Genomic DNA, 18,151 nt, shown 5'->3' on the forward strand with positions numbered 1-18,151 from the left:
TCTTTAAGGTCTTACAGTTTATGATATCCAAAAACCTATTTAAACTTAGAACATCCTGAAGACAATGAATGCTCGACAATTACTGTACGTTATAGAATGAATATCACAGGTCTTGTGTCATTCTCACCTTCAGCGAGTCGAAGCAGGCGATGACTCTGCCGTTTTCCACCTGGCAGCTCTTGGCAGGGTGGGCGAACTTGCACTCGCTGTCCGGCCGCGAACACGTGCCTCTCTGGAACTCCCGACAGACCTCCAGCGTCAGCCATTTTGTGTCCCGCATCGGTGTCACGTTCACCGCCATTGGGAAATGGGAAGGAGGGGTCGATAAGGAGGAAAAGATATCCGGCAGCAAACGCAATAACGTGTGCACTTGTACGTTGAGAAGGAAAGGGTAAAGGACATGGGTGAAAAGCCAGTTTTAAGAGTTGTTGTTTTTGTTTGTCCCCAAGGTCTGAATCGGAGGTGAAGCCCTGTGAGGCCTGGGACTCGCCTACCATCTGTGGCCCATCCAAACAGTCCCTCTTTTTTCTGGTTGTAGTAGTAGGAATCAGTCAGGTCAGCCAGCGCCTGTCACCCAGGGCCCGGGGTTGGTCGACAGGCCACGGAGGTTTGCTTTTTAATCTCTCTCCTTCTCTCTCTCTCTTTCTCTCTCTCTCTCTCGTTCACTCTCCTCAAACACACGCCACACCGGTTCTCTCTATCGCGTCGGCCCTTCGGCTGAGCTGTCAGATGAGACGGATGGCGAAACACATTATCGATCGCGTCAGGCACATGATGAAGAGATGTGGGGTTGGAGTTGGAGAGAAGGGAGGAGGGAGGAGGAGAAGAAAGACAGGGACAGCAAGGCAAGGGGACAATCTTCCGCCGATCACTGGAGCCGAATAAAGTTGTCCGTCCACAGTATCAGGCTGTGTGTGGGGAGGAGGAGGGCGGGAGCGGTTGACTTCCACAGAGCAGGGCTGAGTGGCATGGATGGAGGGAGGTCTGGCTGCTAGACAGAGTAGGAGATGGATGGATAGACGGAGGGAGGGAGAGAGAAGAAGGTGCCACTGGCTCAGTGGATAGGGGTTGGCAGTCCTGGGGTGCTCCCGGTGTGGCTGGCAACTCCTGCAGGCACAGACAGGCACAGAGGCAGAGGCGGCTTCAGCAGCAGCAGAGCCAAACAGCCATAGGGGTCAACCAAAGAAGGCACTTCTCTCTGTGGAGAAGGAGGGAAGCGTGTCAGTGGAGCAGGAGCTTAACACACACACAGCAAGGTCAATACACTTTAGGCACACATTTGCGTCCACACACACACACACACACACACACAGCTTCATCGAAAGACATGTTTCCCAGTCATTCTCTTCTTGCGCACCCTCTACCACACTGTCGCTCGCGCAGAGATGCTGCCAGGCTCTCATATCACTTACAGTAAAAAGCATACGCGTTCAGGCGCACGCTATTTATTTCAAGGAAAGACGGTGAAGGAGAGAGTGAGATCAATGGACAGAGAGAGATGGAGAGAGAGAGAGAGTGAGGGGGGAAAGAGAAGTGAGAAGAATTCTGTGAATGCATCTGCGTTTGTTTATGTCCAAAAGAGGAGACCAATAGAGATTGGTGATACGCCAAATGTTCAGGTAGTATTTTACGCACCAATATTAATTATTTTGATTCTTATTCTGTTTTATTTGAGAACAAGATGTGTGACATATAATTTGAACAAAAAACATTAAAAAAACTACTACACAAGCTATTATTCCACAGAACAACTGAAATTGAACCTGTCTCTTATTCTTTAAAAACGACTTTGTGTTGTGAAGGAGAACTCCGCAACTTTTTTGTTGACACCAATAGAAAACAGTAGAAAAGACTTATGAATTATCAATCTAGCCAATCTCTGGTGAGATCGGAAACATCTCAAAAATGCCTGCTAGCAAGAGAAATAAGGACTATTAGGTCACCGTCACTATGAGAGAGAGAGAGAGAGAGAGAGAGAGAGAGAGAGAGAGAGAGAGAGAGAGAGAGAGAGAGAGAGAAGGAGAGAGGAAGAGAGGGAGAGCGAGCAAGAGAGAAATTACATTTTATCCAGTTTTCCTTTTCTTACACACATTCCTACATGTTCCTTGAATCCACTCATCCAAGCACTGTCTGAACTCTCTGCTCACTTCCGAATGTTGAAGGAACAGACTGCCCCCCAACCCCCAAAAAAAAAAAAAAATCCTACAGCTGCTTTGCTTGCCCTCAAACCTGCATCCCACATGTGGTTACGTCACGTCTGGGTTCCCCCTACACTCAGACATATTATTTTTAGGAATATGCAGACATGATACACTGATACAATTTATTTTTAAAGCAACCATCCAGACAGAAGTTTGTGGGCTACCTTAAAGGGACTTCATTTAGAGCAGGGGTTTTTAAAGTGTGAGAGAGTGAGCCCCCCCTCAGAGAACAAATTTCAGTGGAGCCCCCCCCCCCCAATTTTTTTTTCTAAATCCCTGTGTGTTCCTTTAAATATCTTTTAATTGTTTTTGAAACATTTCTAAAAAAAATGTGCATTTTTAAACACATTTTTAATGCATTTCAACATCTTAATCCAGTGTTTTAATCCTGCTTCCTTTACTGTACGCATGGATAGTAGTGACTGAGTGTGCAGCGGAGTGAGAAAGATAGGCAGACAGACTTGCCCAAATTATTGACTAGTTAAATGTCATTCACACACCCAGTGTTTTTTCGCTAGTGCCTCCAATGTCCTGCCGCAGGAAAATTTAATTTGTTCCATTTCCACCTCCTGCTTCTCCTTTAATGCTGACATACGTGCTTGCATAGCTGCTCTTTCTGTGGCTATCTTTAGACGTGTTGAGGATGATGAAGATAAAGATGAAGATGCTGCCGTCTGGTGTGAACTTTTGGATTTGTTACTTTGTTTAGACACATTTGAGACACTGTCCTGAGGTCCAATGAGTGTCTGAGGATCTTTCCTTGACTTTTTCCATAAATCCACTTCTACTAGGAATTCCTCAAATATTTCCATTTTGGGTTCATACCAGTCTTTTGTTTCATTCTCTTTTATTTCAGGAGATAAGAACATTTGTACGGCAACATGGGCCTCTTTAAAGTCATTTAACGTCACTTTGAATTGTTCCACAGCATTCAACACCTTTTCACTATCACCGCCGTCAGTAACGAGCAGTGTTTTGACTTCATTCAATTTGCGCGTGCATGCGCCCAGCTTCCCTCGGCGACTTGCGCTGAGAGTTTTAAAGTCATTTTCAGCTTTTGCCATTTCATCAGCCATCATTCACTTTTATTGCGTTCCAGACAATTAATTCATCAATCAGTTCATAAGCATGTGTTTATCACTTTTTTCCATTCATCGCGTCTTGCATGAGTTGCATCAACAAACATTTCCTTCGGCATCAACAAACATTTCTTTCCGCTGTGTTTCCAGTTTCCTTATTTTACACAGACATCCAAACTTATCCATATGCCTTCAGTTTTATAGTTTATCATCACAAAGTCCACAGATCATCTTCATCCGTTTAGTTACTTTATTTACTCACGGCTTGATCCATTCCTTTGTTCCATTCACCGTATCAGCGCGTGCCTGCGAACAGCTGATTGTCATTCAGCGGCCAGCTGCGGTTGCTTTGCAGCTCCAAACCATGCTCCAAACACAGTCACTCCGATCCAAGTTGTGTGTTTCCTTCACCAGCTTTTTCCCATTAAAAGCGATTTCGATGCTTTAGACTATGTTGTGGCCAGTTATTAACATTAGTTTTAACTTTTCACCGTACAGGGGATCGCTCGCTGGACTCGCACACTCTGTTCAATTACACTCAGAGTCTTGTTTCTTCGTTTCAGATGATTTATTTTCTTTCGTATCACAGAACATTTAATTCAGCTTGTTGAGCATGGTATCAGTGAGTGTGAGCGTGAGGTCTAAAGCAGTCTCGATTCCCCCTGTTCCCCCTCTCAATAGCTCATTTCCTTGCTCTTAACCTGGCCTGGCGGCCCCACCCACTCTCTGCCGGCTGCCTCTAATTAGGCTATACCTCCGGTCAATCCAACTTAAATCTAATATTTAAATAGATAAGAATAAAACATAAACATCCCTTAAATCAAATAGGAATTAATTTAATATAATAATAGATTTTAAACTAACATAAAATATGGCTCTAACAAGTAGCCAGTGGAGAACCAGACCCTCCTAGGGGGATCCGGGGGTATGCTCCCCCGGGAGATTTTTTTCACCTTTTTAAAGTGAAATGCATGAATCTGTTAGCCTGGCATTCCCAGACCTGCCACTAGGCGCTGGCAAATTAAATTTGCTGCGCGTGTTGGTCTGGAGACGCTCCGTTGAAGTTTATCAAGACTACCAGAAATCTGGTATAACGTTTCAATTGGTTCTATCTAATATGGGCGCGCCAGAGCCCTTTATATGGTGCTCTGGGGAGGACGTAACCGGATGACGACAGTGACGTGCATGCGACGTCGAAGCTGTGATAGTAAACATCAAAAATGGCTGCGGATATGTTGTGTGAGTTTGAGACTGCTTTGGCCTCGACCCTTAACGAATTGGAAGACGGGACTCATAGCTTTCACTAGCAAGTAAGTGGAATGTTCTGTTTTGCCGACCGACAACGGCAAACGTTTAATTGAACAGTTTAACAGCTGTTCGCTAAACGAACGGGGCTTACGTCACTTGTGCATCGCTCTGATTGGTTGTAGTGCTATCCAACTGCGTGCAGTGGCATTTGAAATGCACGAGTAGGAGCCGCCCCTAGAGTTGGAAATTACTATTGATCGTCGCCAGACCCTCTATCGTTCAAGATATCAGGGTCAGGATTTCCAGGCTATGAATCTGTTGCACTTTGAGAGGAAAATTAAGAGGCTAAATATGAGGAATTTTGTGTGAACAAATAATTTGGAGACACTGGGTCTGATGAATTAGAAGCTATTGAAGAAAGACACGTGGATTTTCCATAAACATATTATGCAGGGTCCTCTGGGTTGGGCTTGGTGCTCTTTTTCTTTAACAAGACCTATTTCTCTGTAATATAATGAATGCATTTAAATGCAGTGAGAGGAACGAAGCAGAAGAACTCTTGTCCAGCTATGCCGTGATCTTAATATAAAAAACACAAACTCAATTATTATTATTTTTTTCATATATTCATCCACGCCCCCCCTGCCATAACCCCGCCCCACAGTTTGAAAAGCACTGATTTAGAGTAACCTCTGTTACTCTAGCAGCCCATGTTGTATGTAGACATGCCCCTTTAAACTTCTTTACTTTGGAGCCCACTGATTTTCTGTAATAGTTACAGGGTCAGATTTGTGTTCAGAAGCCCACCAGTAGTCATGGTGTCTGCTGGGCCAACACTGCCTGTTAAAGTTCTGTTGTATTCATGCGTTGCCGGGGAAACACCGACATTCAAAGTCTACAGTCAGCTGCCAAACACTTTCATAAGCTATTTGATTGGACAAAAGAAGCCTGGGAGACAAACAGCAGTAATGATGTGAAAAAGTTCTATATCTCCCATTTCCATCAATCAGAAAATAACCCTTAACAAACTTGCACTAGATTAATGTTATTTACCAATAACAAAGAATGGTGGTTAGACCAAAAGAGAGCACAAAAAAGGAGTAAAGTGAGTGAGGAAAACAAATCAAGTAAACAATACTCCCTTGGTCAAACATCAATTACTTATATGTAATGCTCTCATCTGGGGTGAACTCCTTTTTCATCCCAAAGCTAATATTTTGGGCTTCGCAAGTGTGTGCGGCCGAGAGCAAGGGCAAAGGCAGCCCACTGTATCTTTGCTGGAGGACAGTGGTAAGGAAGGACATAGAATTCATAAAGGGCTACCATTTCCAATGCATTAAATATGTAGTGGCAAAATTAGGCCTCTGCTCCAACCTATTCTTATTCACTTCCTGACCTCTCCCACGCCTCTCTTCCTCTCTATTGCACAGCTTAAAATCCCAATAATTATTTTATTAAATTTGTGATTGTGGGTCATGCTAAAAGCTTTTTGTGGGATGTGTTCTATTTGCGTTTTTTCTGTCTCATTTGCGCCTGTGAGAACAGATTTAATTTATTTTTAATTAGGAGTCTACCGATCAAATTTGAGGGATCTGGATCTGGGCCAACAGTGCCGTCATTTAAAATGGAGTAGACTGGGATTTGGACCGGTCTGAAAAAAATCTACAATAAAATATGGTTTATTTTTCAGTGACATTATGAAATACACCATATCCACGACAAGTTACATTCATTAAGTCAGCAGCGTGGACATTCAGTAATGCTCTATGTGTGTGTGTTTGTGTGTGTGTGTGTGTGTGTGTGTGTGTTTGTGTGTGTGTGTGTGTGTGTGTGTGTGTGTGTGTGTGTGTTTGTGTGTGTGTGTGCGTGCGTGCTTGTACTCTATCTCCATACGTGTAATGCAGACAAATCACGAATGAATTTAAAAAATGGGACCTAAACTCTATCTTATGTTGCATGCAGAACAACTCAACACAAAAGCCCCCACTAAACATTCAGCAGTAATAGGGAGAAGGAAAGGAGATGGAAAGGGAATCAAAAAAAGAAGACCTTCACCATATAAATAGCCAGACAGCGAGGTTTGAAAAGTCAATAATAAAATAAAAAAAAATTTAAACCTTGGTTTTTGGCCAGCAATGTAGCTCACGCCAGTCACTGCTATTTCAGCGGCCACAGGTCTAAGCAGAGAGGGGAAGTGAGTTCAGAGAGAAAACTGACTGAATACCCAGTAGCACTGAACTCTGGCAGGCACCAACATAAAAGAGAATATGCCCCATTTACAATGACGGCACGAATTTAAAGGAGGCAAAATGGCTGGAGAATGTATTAGAAACATATTAGATTAGACAAGAGTCCCAAGGCAATGCCACACTAGTTTTCTCAAAAAGAGTGAGGTTTTCTGTGGATTTTCAGGTGGCACTCGTGTGATACCCAAGTGAAAACAGCTGTGACAAAATGATCAGCCACGAGCCTCAGCATCAAATAGGGTCAATTTTATAAATGGGGCTCCACCTAAATGTATTATTAGCCCCATTTCAACACATCGCATCATGTAATCTCGTGCCAAAAGGCTTGGACTAAATTCCCATCAAACAAGGTCAACCCATTTGAAAGCTGCGAGTGAGAGAGTCTCATTATAACAGAGAGGCACACACGTCAAAATAGAGGATTACAAAAGAAAGGGTTAAAAATGAAATGAGAAATGGCTCTATAGCGTTGAGGAAATATATAAATAAAGGAGTCATCAATAAGCATCTTAGCATGTGTGAATAATGCATGTGACCATTTCCCGTAGCCAGAGGCAGGAGATATTATTACACCATCAGATCAACTAGCCAAGGTAATACAGTATATTGGAGAGGAGAGGGATGTAGAAAAGGCTGGGGATATTACGAACCCTCCAAAACCCCCATAATTCACACACACACACACACACACACACACACACACACACACACACACACACACAAACACACACACACACACACACACACACTTCATTAAACGTAGAGTAAAATCCTAGCTTAACATTTGTGTCTCACTAATGACTAACTACAGCTGTTGACATTGTGTAGTCTCCACGAAGCGTGAGTGTGATGGCTTTGTGAGTGTCAGGGGGTTCATGTATCTCCTCATTTAAAGAATGCCGCTTGATCTCGTGATAATCCGTGTGGCCGAAGTCCGGATCGTTTCATGGCTATGACAACCCTCCACTAAATTTAGCTTCCAGCGACACCTTTGCCTCTTAATGACTGAGCGTTAAGACCCAGTTGCATGTAAATAATGTGTTTTATAATTTGGCTACATGTATGGGAACGCTAACAACATGTTTAGCAAACATACAATGCAAAGCCAGAACTACAATACTTTAGGCCGCTGATTTTGATGTAGTTTGTCTTATAATGTTTTGAAAAAAGTCTATAATCATTTCAGTCAACAATAGCTAAACCTTACTGATTGTCATTCAAAGTAAAGTGATTAAATCAACTTATAAAGAAGGCAGACTTTTGGGTGGTTGTTGAATAAGACCTTTCACTTAAACATTTTTCCCTAGCAAAATATGTGATACGTGTCACATAGTTCTGACAGATAGTGTCTTCATCATAAAGTATGCTCTCAAATATGTTTTGTTTCAATTTCTGATATTAATGTGCTGTTCTTAAAGCAAGGCACATGAAATTGCACTTTCTGTCATGGCAAGGCCTTTTGCACTGTTAACCAGAGCCACTTTCAGCCCTGCGTCTGAGAGCAAAACAGAGGGAGACAGAGGACACACGGATGAAAAAATAGAGTGAACAGGGGCCAGACATTTATTCACCTTGAATGACTTCCAGAGCAGAAACAAATGAGGCAAGGTGAAGAGAAGAAAGCTAGAAAGGCTCTGATTGATTTCCTTTGGCTGACCTTTGGAACAAGGAAAACACCGAAGACCAGTGATCAAAACTCACTGGAAAGTAAGAGGAAACAATTTGCCTCAATACAAGTTCCCCAAGAGAGTCACAGTAAGCCCTGGTGTGTTCTGAAGTGCCCTTGGTGCATAGAAATCAAAAGATCCTGTTTGTTTAGGCAACAAAGGGACGATTCAGACATTCCTAAAGTGTTCCAGTGAAGTGCTCAGAATCTAACTTGAGAGTGCTTATGCCTTTAGCATGTTGAGAAATAAGGTAGGATTGTGGTGTAACTATGGCACCTTCTGACAAGCAAAACAGAGAAAAGGAAGGAGAAGGAAAAAAGAAGGGAGGGAGGGGAAATGTAGTAATGCGAGAGGTCAAAGGGCGCGGACTGCAGCAGCAAAAAGCAGATGCTGAACGCTTCGTATTACACCGCATCACCAGCTGACCAGGATATCATCTGTATACGACCTGGGCTGCCCTTTATACTGATAGGTTACATCAGGGAGAAGGAAGGGGAGGGGGGGAGGACAAATAGAGTAAAACAGATCAGAGCCAGAAGAGAAAGAGTGACGGGAGGCAAACAGGAGCAAATTAGTAGGTCTACAGGTTTAGTTGAACGATAGAACTCTATGTCTGGCAGTGAGAGGGGAAAATCAAGGTGAGAAAGGAATCACAGGGAAAAGTAGGGGTGGGGAGAAAGAGAATTATGTTCCATTTCAAAGCACTGCTGGCACTCCGTCGTAATACCGTCTTGACATTTCTCATCCCTCTTCATTTATCGTTCCATGATCCAACACCTGTTCTCCTTTTTTGTAATTCCTTTCACACGTTTTTTTTGGCTTTTTTTTCTTCTTCTCCTTAGAAACCTTCCCTCCGCTAACAGTCTGAGTGTGTGTCACATGACGTAAACAATTTCGCCTTCAACGTGGCTATTCTTTTAATAGTAATGGCTGTCCTAATTTTCTCTTCTTTTTTCTCGCCCACTGTCTCAGCCCCCCCTCTCTGTCTCTCCTTCTTCGCTCCTTGTTCACACAACACCTTCTGCTGCAGTACCACGCACGCTAATGTGCTGCAAGGTCATCATCGGCACAGCAACTACAGAAAGCACAAAGTGGTTAATGGTGTCGTCAGGTCCAGCCTGATATCATAGCAGTACGATGGAAACCATATGAAAGACATGGTTGTATTTTATATTTCACAATGTGTCTCATCACATACTTCAAAATTGGTGATAATTAATTCCTAAGTGAAATCAAAGTAACAACTTTTATCAGTTACGTTTTGAGGAAAAAAAATGTGTTGTCACAAAATCTTTTGAGTTCTGTCTCCAATCAGAACAAGTTAACCTTCTTGACGTCTAACTGTCCTGTCAACAGAGCTTGACCCTTGCCATTAGATATTCTATACGACCCACAATTTCAAGCTTCAGACTTGAGCCATATTTTCACAAATCAGTTGTGTCACAGCCTGATAACAGCATAAAAGTGGTCATTTTGTCAACAAAAACTGTGCCAAATCATTTGAGTTGAAGTTACTTCTTGGAAGGAAAAAAAAAGAAAACAGATATATATGGATTCTGCGATCCCACAGAAAATTACACAAGACAGCAAAAAAAAATAACTTCCCGCAAACAGCGCCAAACCACAGATAAAGGAGGGTCAGCATGATAATATAAAATGTTACTGGCTGGGCTGTGATTATGAACTGAAACTTTACCATTTCTTTCGGTCTGCGATATTGAGTGTTTATAGAGTGAGCACAGGATTCATTTGGAGATGACCAAAAATAAAATGGAAATGCCAGAATCATGTCGGGCAAACAAATGTCATATACTGTAGGCAATAACTTCTCTGGCAAAAACAGACAGATCAAATCCCACAGTATTCTGTGGATCTTACCTTTTCACTCGACAGAGCCTTAAGTTTCAGGTGTATTTTAAAAGTAGTCAAAATCCAATCCTACGTTTATTCATTTTAAGAAAACAGAAATACTGTGTGTTGTCGGACATAACTACACTTTAAATGTTGATTTAACTAATCAAAATAATATCATGGTTATTGTGTTAGTAACATAGCTAGCTGGCATTATAGCTGGGTGAGATCTCTGTCATTTTTCTTTAAATACAAGAAGTATTTAAGTAAAACAAAATATCCTCATCAATGTTGGAGGCATGGCCCATTAAGAATACATTAGTCACATGACAGAGAATAATGAATACCGCATAAGTGTTCCCTTTTACTTTATTCAAAGACATTACATTTGGTCTCCATAAATCTACAGTAAATCTCAATCACAAAAAAAAAAAAAAAACGTTTTACCCACTTCTTGCTTATCTACCCTCACTTGGGACAATGTCAAACTAAAGCTCAGTAGTCCCATCCATGCAGGCTTGAGATCTGATCTTCTTCACAGTCTGTGGTCTTTGGGGAAGTTCTGGGCATTTTGAGATGTTGAGACCCCATTAAGATGCTTCCACATCAGGGTAATCATACACTATATTCCATTTCCTAGCTTGCTACAATCAACAACACTCACACACACACACACACACGCACGCACGCATGCACGCAAGCACGCACGCACGCACGCACGCACACACACACACACACACACACACACACACACCAGTATTGACCACAAACCATGAGACAGCAGATCTGCGTCATCGAACGGAGAATACACAACAATAGAGATGAATGGAAGGTCAGTCGGTGCATTGAGATGCAGTACACACCGCCATCTGAATAATACCAATGCATATGCACAACATCAACCATCTCTCTCTTGGGCACACTCTCACGCACAATCTATGACTCCCTCTTTCAGCTGTAAGACAAACAGAGGGGAGTGGGGAGACGACGGGGGCATTCAAGTGGCACGTGTGCAAGCTGTCGTCTGCACTGTGGTATCAGCGCAAGTGTTTAAACAGCCTGGTGTGCGTACAGAGACAGGGGCTGAGGCAGTTATAGTAGACACCCACATGAATAGGGATGTGAGATAAAATCAGATTAGATACATGGCGGTTACGTGCCCGTTAGTGTGTGGGAGAGGGGCAGTTAACATGTGCCTATATGCATACGTTTTGTTCATCTTCACTGCAGGGGCGGCTACCTTGCTGTGGTAGTAGTGCCAGTTTGTGGCGTAATGCAGTGGTAGCGAGGGTGTCACTGAGTTCATGGACATAAACCAAGCCACTGCCAGACCAGTCTGCTCCTCTCAGGAATAGCAATGGGGGCGGTGTATGTGTATGTGTGTGTGTGTGTGTGTGTGTGTGTGTGTGTGTGTGTGTGTGTGTGTGTGTGTGTGTGTGTGTGTGTGTGTGAGAGAGAGTTTTATATGTAGGTGGGTGGGAGGGTATAGATGAAGAACAGATTGGAGAAGGGGTAGAAAAATGAGAGGAAAATTCACAGAGACAAGACAGACAGTGAGTGATAGAAAGGAGACGTCCGGGGGAAATAGATGTAATGGGTTGAAGGGACGCAGACAGATGCCGGCGAAAAAGTCTGCCCATTTAAAAAAAAAAAAAAGCTCTTGTGTATATTTACCACCTCTGCATGTGGCATATCAAGCACAGGGGGCCTCTATCAGACATGAAAAAAGGCAACCACACACACACACACACACACACACACACACACACACACACACACACACACACACACACACACACATACACACAGTTTTTCCTTTTATTTTTGACTTCCCTGTGTGTCTCTTTTGCTTTTCACATTTTAGACACATGCCAACCTAGGCAGACAGCGAGATATTGAGTCAGACAGCTGAATACGAGAGGGATAAAAACAAAACAAAAACAGTGAAAGGAGGATGCAGACAGGTGGACAGAGGGGGGGGTGCAAGTGGCAAAGGCCTGGACGAAAAAAGACATGGTGGATGTATTCAACATTAAAAAAGATAGGAGCAGAGTGAGAGAGAGAGAGAAATACTGGATTCAGACAGGGAGGGATACATTAAGTTTAGTAAGAATGATTTATGACCGTGGGCAAACCTTGACAGGTGACGGAGAATTGTTGTAAAGATTATGAAGCTAAATAGATGAAGATGATTAACACTAATGCTTTGGCCTTCTGTGAATTTTTCACATTCCCCATGTCTGGTACTTCCAATTGAATCAGGAAATACCAAAGGAGAGGATGCTCCCCCCCCCAAAAAAAAAAGTAGCAAATGCCTTCTATCAGAATCCCTGACCTGTCATCCGAGCAGCATTTTGGCCATGCGGGGGATAATCTGTAACCCTTCAGCTGTCTATGACCAGTGATTCAGTTTGACACCTTAATCTGTGGAAATCACAGAGGGGCAACTGTATTTACTATAGATTGCATCTTCCAATAGTGTGCATTAGTCCAGTGACAGCTTTGCAGACTGCAGGGAAAACAGCAATCATACACCACAGACTGACTGACTCACTGTGATTTTTGCCACTTGCCAAATGGCCTCGAAGGACTCTCCCACCCCGACCATTTGACTGACTGACCGACTGCCCGTCTGTCAGTTGATGCTCCGTGTTGAATTTCCGAAGCTCAAAGTTATCTCTCCACTCACATTCCCCTGCTGCTGTCACCTTGATCAGAGCATCCGCCCTGTTTTCTTCTCCCCCCTGATAATTGAATAATGTAAATCAGGCTGCTCGTTTCATTATGTATATACAGAAGCACTTTGTATCGCAGACACACACACACACACACACACACACACACGGCTCATCTGCATGCAACAGACTGCCCTATGCCTGCTGAGGACAGCAGGGAGATGACATCACTTCTAAAGGACAGATTAGTTGAAGGATGAAAGGAGAAGGAGAGGGAAGAAATGAAAAGAGGACAAAATCATAGAAAAAAACACTCATTCCGCATTTTTTGTAAAAAGCAAAACACTCAAATGCAGGTAACCTTGCATCCTTTTTCTCTCTCAATATCTCTCTCTCTCCGCAAGAGTGCTTTTCTTCTCTCACACGCAGTTGTTTAGTCAGAGGCGCGTGTGCTGTGAAATTCAGTATGTTTCCGAATGCCTCAGCGCCCTCGCCGCTCTATATTCTAGTCTAATGACCTTGTAGATCTGCCTGCTCTGATCTGAATAGAAGATTTTTCAACCCATTACAGTTTTTTTCGATTGCTAAACCACAGTGGGCACAACTGGAGCGACGTGCAAAACTCTAACAACACTATGCACCGCAGCGGTTCATGTGGACCAAACTGTAGCTCGTTTTTCATTGCTTAAACACAATTTTCAAAACTCTACACACTTATCTCATGGCTTAACCACAGTCTGCACAACACTGTGGATTTCTAGCACTTTGTTCAAATGCTAAAACACTAGTGGCACAACTGTAAACCACACATTCAAAACAGAATGGATTTCAGACTAGTGCATTTCAAACACTGCGGATTACAATTTCAACTGAAACACCAAGAAGGTGTCTTGTTTTGGACTTTTTAGTGAACATACTGTATATACAGCATAGGGAAGGCTCAAAAATAAAAATAAATTACAGTTTTTTACGATTGCTAAACCACAGTGGGCACAACTGGAACGACAAGTGCAAAACTCTAACAACAGTATGCAGAGCAGCGGTTCATTCGGACGAAACTGTAGCTCGTTTTTCATTGCTTAAACACAATTTTCAAAACTCTACACACCTATCTCATGGCTTAACCACAGCCTGCACAACAATGTGGATTTCCAGCACTTTTTTCAAATGCTAACACACTGCTGCCAAAACTGTAAACCAAACATTCAAAACAGAATGAATGCCTTTCAAACACTGCGGATTGCAATTTCAACTGAAACACTAAGATGTCTTGTTTTAGACTTGTAAGTGAACATATATACAGTATAAAGGGAAAGCTCAAAAAGACAGGTTGTTGGAGGTAGAAGAGTGGCAGTGAGAGTGTGGATGTGTGGAGGAAGACCTACAAGACATAGAGCTGTAATGTCTGATGAAATACAGTAAGGGCAACACTGATAGACCCTGTTGTGAATCATGGTCTCGCATTGAATCTGCAAAAATCTAAAGTTGCACATCTGTAATACGAATTTTCCAGCAAACAAACAGCTTAGAGTTGCATCCTTACAGTAAATAACAACATTACAGGAATTGATTTCTGTATTACAATTATAGAATATTTACACAGATAAATACTACATTTGGAAATGTTTTCAATAAAATATACAAAATGTGTATCTATTGAAGCAAACTTCTGATTTTACTGTAATTTCTTTTGGTTTTCCTAAAAAACTGGTATGTTATAAAATACACAATTTCATGTGAACTCATTTCACTCTTTCCTCAAAGAAAATATTATTTTATTTGTGTGAAGTAACTTAAATTATTCAAAACTGTACAAATTAAATGTTTGTAATTTGTGTATTGGGGTTTTATGCTAGTGTTTACTCTGAGTGTGTTCTGAGTGACAGTGTGTGTTATCTCAAAGAAGCTGGTTCATAGTGTTTGCTGCACTGAACCTGTTTTGCAGGTGAAGTGAACTGTTCAGCTCCAGTGACTTTTGGTAGTGCAGACTGTAGTTAGAGTTTTGCACATTGAGCTACAGTTGTGCCCACTGTGGGTTAGCAATCGAAAAAAACTGTAAACGGACCAATGTGTTAGGTTAACCCTAACCCTATTGCTGTGCAGGCACATCTATGCATGGTCATATATGTGTGCGTCATACTGCTAGAGACGGCCAGGGCAACACAAGTGTTTAATAATTTCCTGAGGGCAGCTGTAGTGTAAACACCAGTAGTCCAGTTATTATCAAGCAGCAGGAGTGTAGGACTGTTCATATGGGTAAGTGTGTCTCTCGCTGAGTGTGTGTGTGTGTGTGTGTGTGTGTGTATGTGTGTGTGTGTGTGTGTGTGTGTGTGTGTGTGTGTGTGTGTGTGTGTGTGTGTGTGTGTGTTTGTATGTATGTGTGTTTTCATTCATCCATAGACGTGAGAACGTATTTAGCTTTAGTGCTCACAGTAGGAGTAACACAACAGGGATTTTAGTATAGAGTAAGAAAGAGACACAGAATGTAGTCTGCCAATGTGTCTCAGCGAGTGTGTGTGTGTGTGTGTGTGTGTGTGTATGTGTGCGCGCGCGTGTGTGTGTGTGTGTGTGTGTGTGTGTGTGTGTGTGTGTGTGTGTGCGTGTGCTAACTACTCTGCGGAACATTAAACACTAACACTACCCATTCTTCTGCATGCTCAGCTCTTTTCCACATTAAAACTGTCCCGCCTCAATCTACCACACATTAGCAGTGGAGCACAGTGGCCATCTGCATATGTATACACACACTTGCAAATGGACAAATAAGTCACTCAGACACATGCTAACACATCAACATCCATATAGCGAATTTATTTTTTTTAAAAGAAGAAAAAAGTGATATCCAAAAAGTGATATGGCAGAAAATGTAAGCAACTCAGGCTTGTTATCAAACAAACACAAATGAACACACGACACACACACACACAGGCCCCCCCCCCCCCCCCCCCCTCACACACACACACAGACAGAGTTAACAGCAAAGACTTACTGTATCTCTGCATGGACTCATCTGACTGCTGCTGAGGGGAGAATGGAAAGTGAAAACCTCATGCTTGCTTCACGGCACTCCTCTCTTTCACTCCCTCTCCGTCAAATGCCCCCTCCTCCCTCCCTCCCTTTTTCCTTCGCTTTCTCCCTCCCCTGCTTCTTTTCCTTCCTCCTCCTCCTCCTCCTCCTCCTCCTCTTCCTCCCTGCCTGTCCTTCTCTCTCCCTCCTTCCCTCTTGGCAGAGTCCTACTGTATTCAGACACACCCGGCTCCATATAAGGCAGCACAGCTAAACATGTCACACATAATTTATCCACAGCGGGCTGCAAGTTCACCTTTCACAGCTAGTGCTTGGATCGTTTGCATGAAAGGGAGGAGAGGAGAGGAGAGGAGAGGAGGGCAATGCACGCAGGGGAACTTAACTCAGACAAACTTCTATTGTCAACAGCCACGATCCCACAATTTCACACTGTGTGAGAGTGTGTGTGCGTCTGCTATGCATCTGTGTATGTTAACCAAATGCTTACAACCAGACCGTGCAAATGCTACCGGAGACCAAAATGCAATTCACCTGCACTGTTCTTTTTTTCCCCTTTGTTTCCTCCTGGCAGTCTCTCTCCACCATCTGTATCTGCAGGCAGTAAATTTCATACAGATGCTGTTTGCGAGACCTGTCCACCTGCAAGCCCCCCCTCTCCTCCTCCTCCTCCTCAACCGCCCTTCTTATCTGCACTTCACGACTGACAGGAACAGAGGGAGAGAGGCAGGGAACAAACTGAAAGACATTTTCCTTTTTAAACAGAATAGGGTTAAACAGAAGCAGAATGAAAAGAGAGGAGGAGTTTAGTCAGTTTGTTTTGTGATTGAAACAGGGTGATGCGACGAGTGAGAGTGCAAGCCGAGTGAGATAAAAATAAAATGTCAACAAATTATACACACCACAGCGCCAAGTGCTGTCTAGAAGCAGCTGCGAGAAGCAGCGCGATTCCTTCTAATGACTCGTTTTGCACAATCGAGGGCTTTAAGAATACACGATTGCTGACCTCTGCTCTTCTGCCTCCTGTACTTCCACTGGCTGAGTTTTTTTTTTACCAACTTACAGCCTTTGTATTAGACTTGAGGTAGAAAAAAGAAAGACATGTGGCATTTTGGATAGCACTTTTTGTGAAGACAGAGACAAGTAAAAGCAGAGAGTAGAGAGACAGACGGATTGGGAATAATAATAGCTGCACTTGATTAGCCGTGCTAGCTGGTAGCTCCCTCCTCCACAGCTTCGGGTCCACTCACAGGACAGCAAAAGTCAAAGCTCTGTTGCCATGGCGTCTAACTCCATCAAACACTATGTCAGGTGTGAGTGTGTGTGTGTGTGTGTGTGTATTTTTGAGAGTGTGTGTGTGTGGTGTGTGTGTTTGTGGAGGTGTGTGTGTGCATGTGTCAGGTGGGTGTTACCAAGTGACTCAGAGCCACATCACTGACATGTAGCGGCAATATATCAGGATGTTTGGAATTTATCACTGCATTGGCTTGTGTGCGCATGTGTTTGTGTGTTTGTGTGTGTGTGTGTGTGTGTGTGTGTGTGTGTGTGTGTGTGTGTGTGTGTGTGTGTATGTAAAGGGAAAAGTCTTGATTGAACAGCAGCCTGCAGCCTGCCCTCAATAGCGCCAATGATGGATCTGTGCTACTCTAAGTGTTAATGTTTAGCTCCAGCTTTTATAAATATTTATCAATTTGTTCATAGAGTCAAAGCAACAACGCACTACAGACGCCGGTAATGTGGAATTTCAATTTCCGAGCGTGCAAGTCACTGACTTGTGCCCAAAAAAGGCCCTGCAGTTGTCGCACGTTATATCACTGAATTAGGAATGGGATGCAGTGGTCACCAAGTGTAGATGCTTTTATGATTATCTAGAAAAACAGGTGGCATCAGGCCCTACTGCTTTCAACATACTGTATATGAATCTGCTATGCTCTTGTTCCCCCAGAGACATAGTGAATTAGAAATGCAAAACTCCAGTAAATAACAATTACTTCAGACTGGTACCTGAGTAAAGTGCTTGAGCATATAAACTTGCCACTACAAGGGTTCTAGTCTCAAGGGAAAGATGCAGTGATGAACAGACAAGGTTTTGGACTTGGCAGATAATTGCCGCAATCTCAGATAATTTAACGCACACTTAGGTTCCTGTTCACTGCTCTG

General features: G+C 42.9%; 1 protein-coding gene across 5 annotated transcripts in view; it reads right to left on the minus strand.

The window, feature by feature from the left end:
- Nucleotides 1–16,090, minus strand: part of LOC307271439 (muscleblind-like protein 1) — a 54,646-nt gene extending 38,556 nt beyond the window's left edge. For all 5 annotated transcript variants that reach the window (XM_080053902.1, XM_080053900.1, XM_080053903.1 and 2 more), the window contains exons 1-2: nucleotides 15,957–16,090; nucleotides 128–1,198 (exon numbers count right to left, since the gene is read on the minus strand). In XM_080053902.1, coding sequence (XP_079910028.1) covers nucleotides 128–301 — 174 coding nt within the window. In that variant the 5' untranslated portion in view covers nucleotides 302–1,198; nucleotides 15,957–16,090. The remainder of the gene's footprint in view (nucleotides 1–127; nucleotides 1,199–15,956) is intronic.
- Nucleotides 16,091–18,151: the final 2,061 nt, after the last annotated feature.

The sequence above is a fragment of the Ammodytes marinus genome, assembly GCF_949987685.1.
Source record: "Ammodytes marinus genome assembly, chromosome: 3".
Classification (NCBI taxonomy): Eukaryota; Metazoa; Chordata; class Actinopteri; order Uranoscopiformes; family Ammodytidae; genus Ammodytes; species Ammodytes marinus.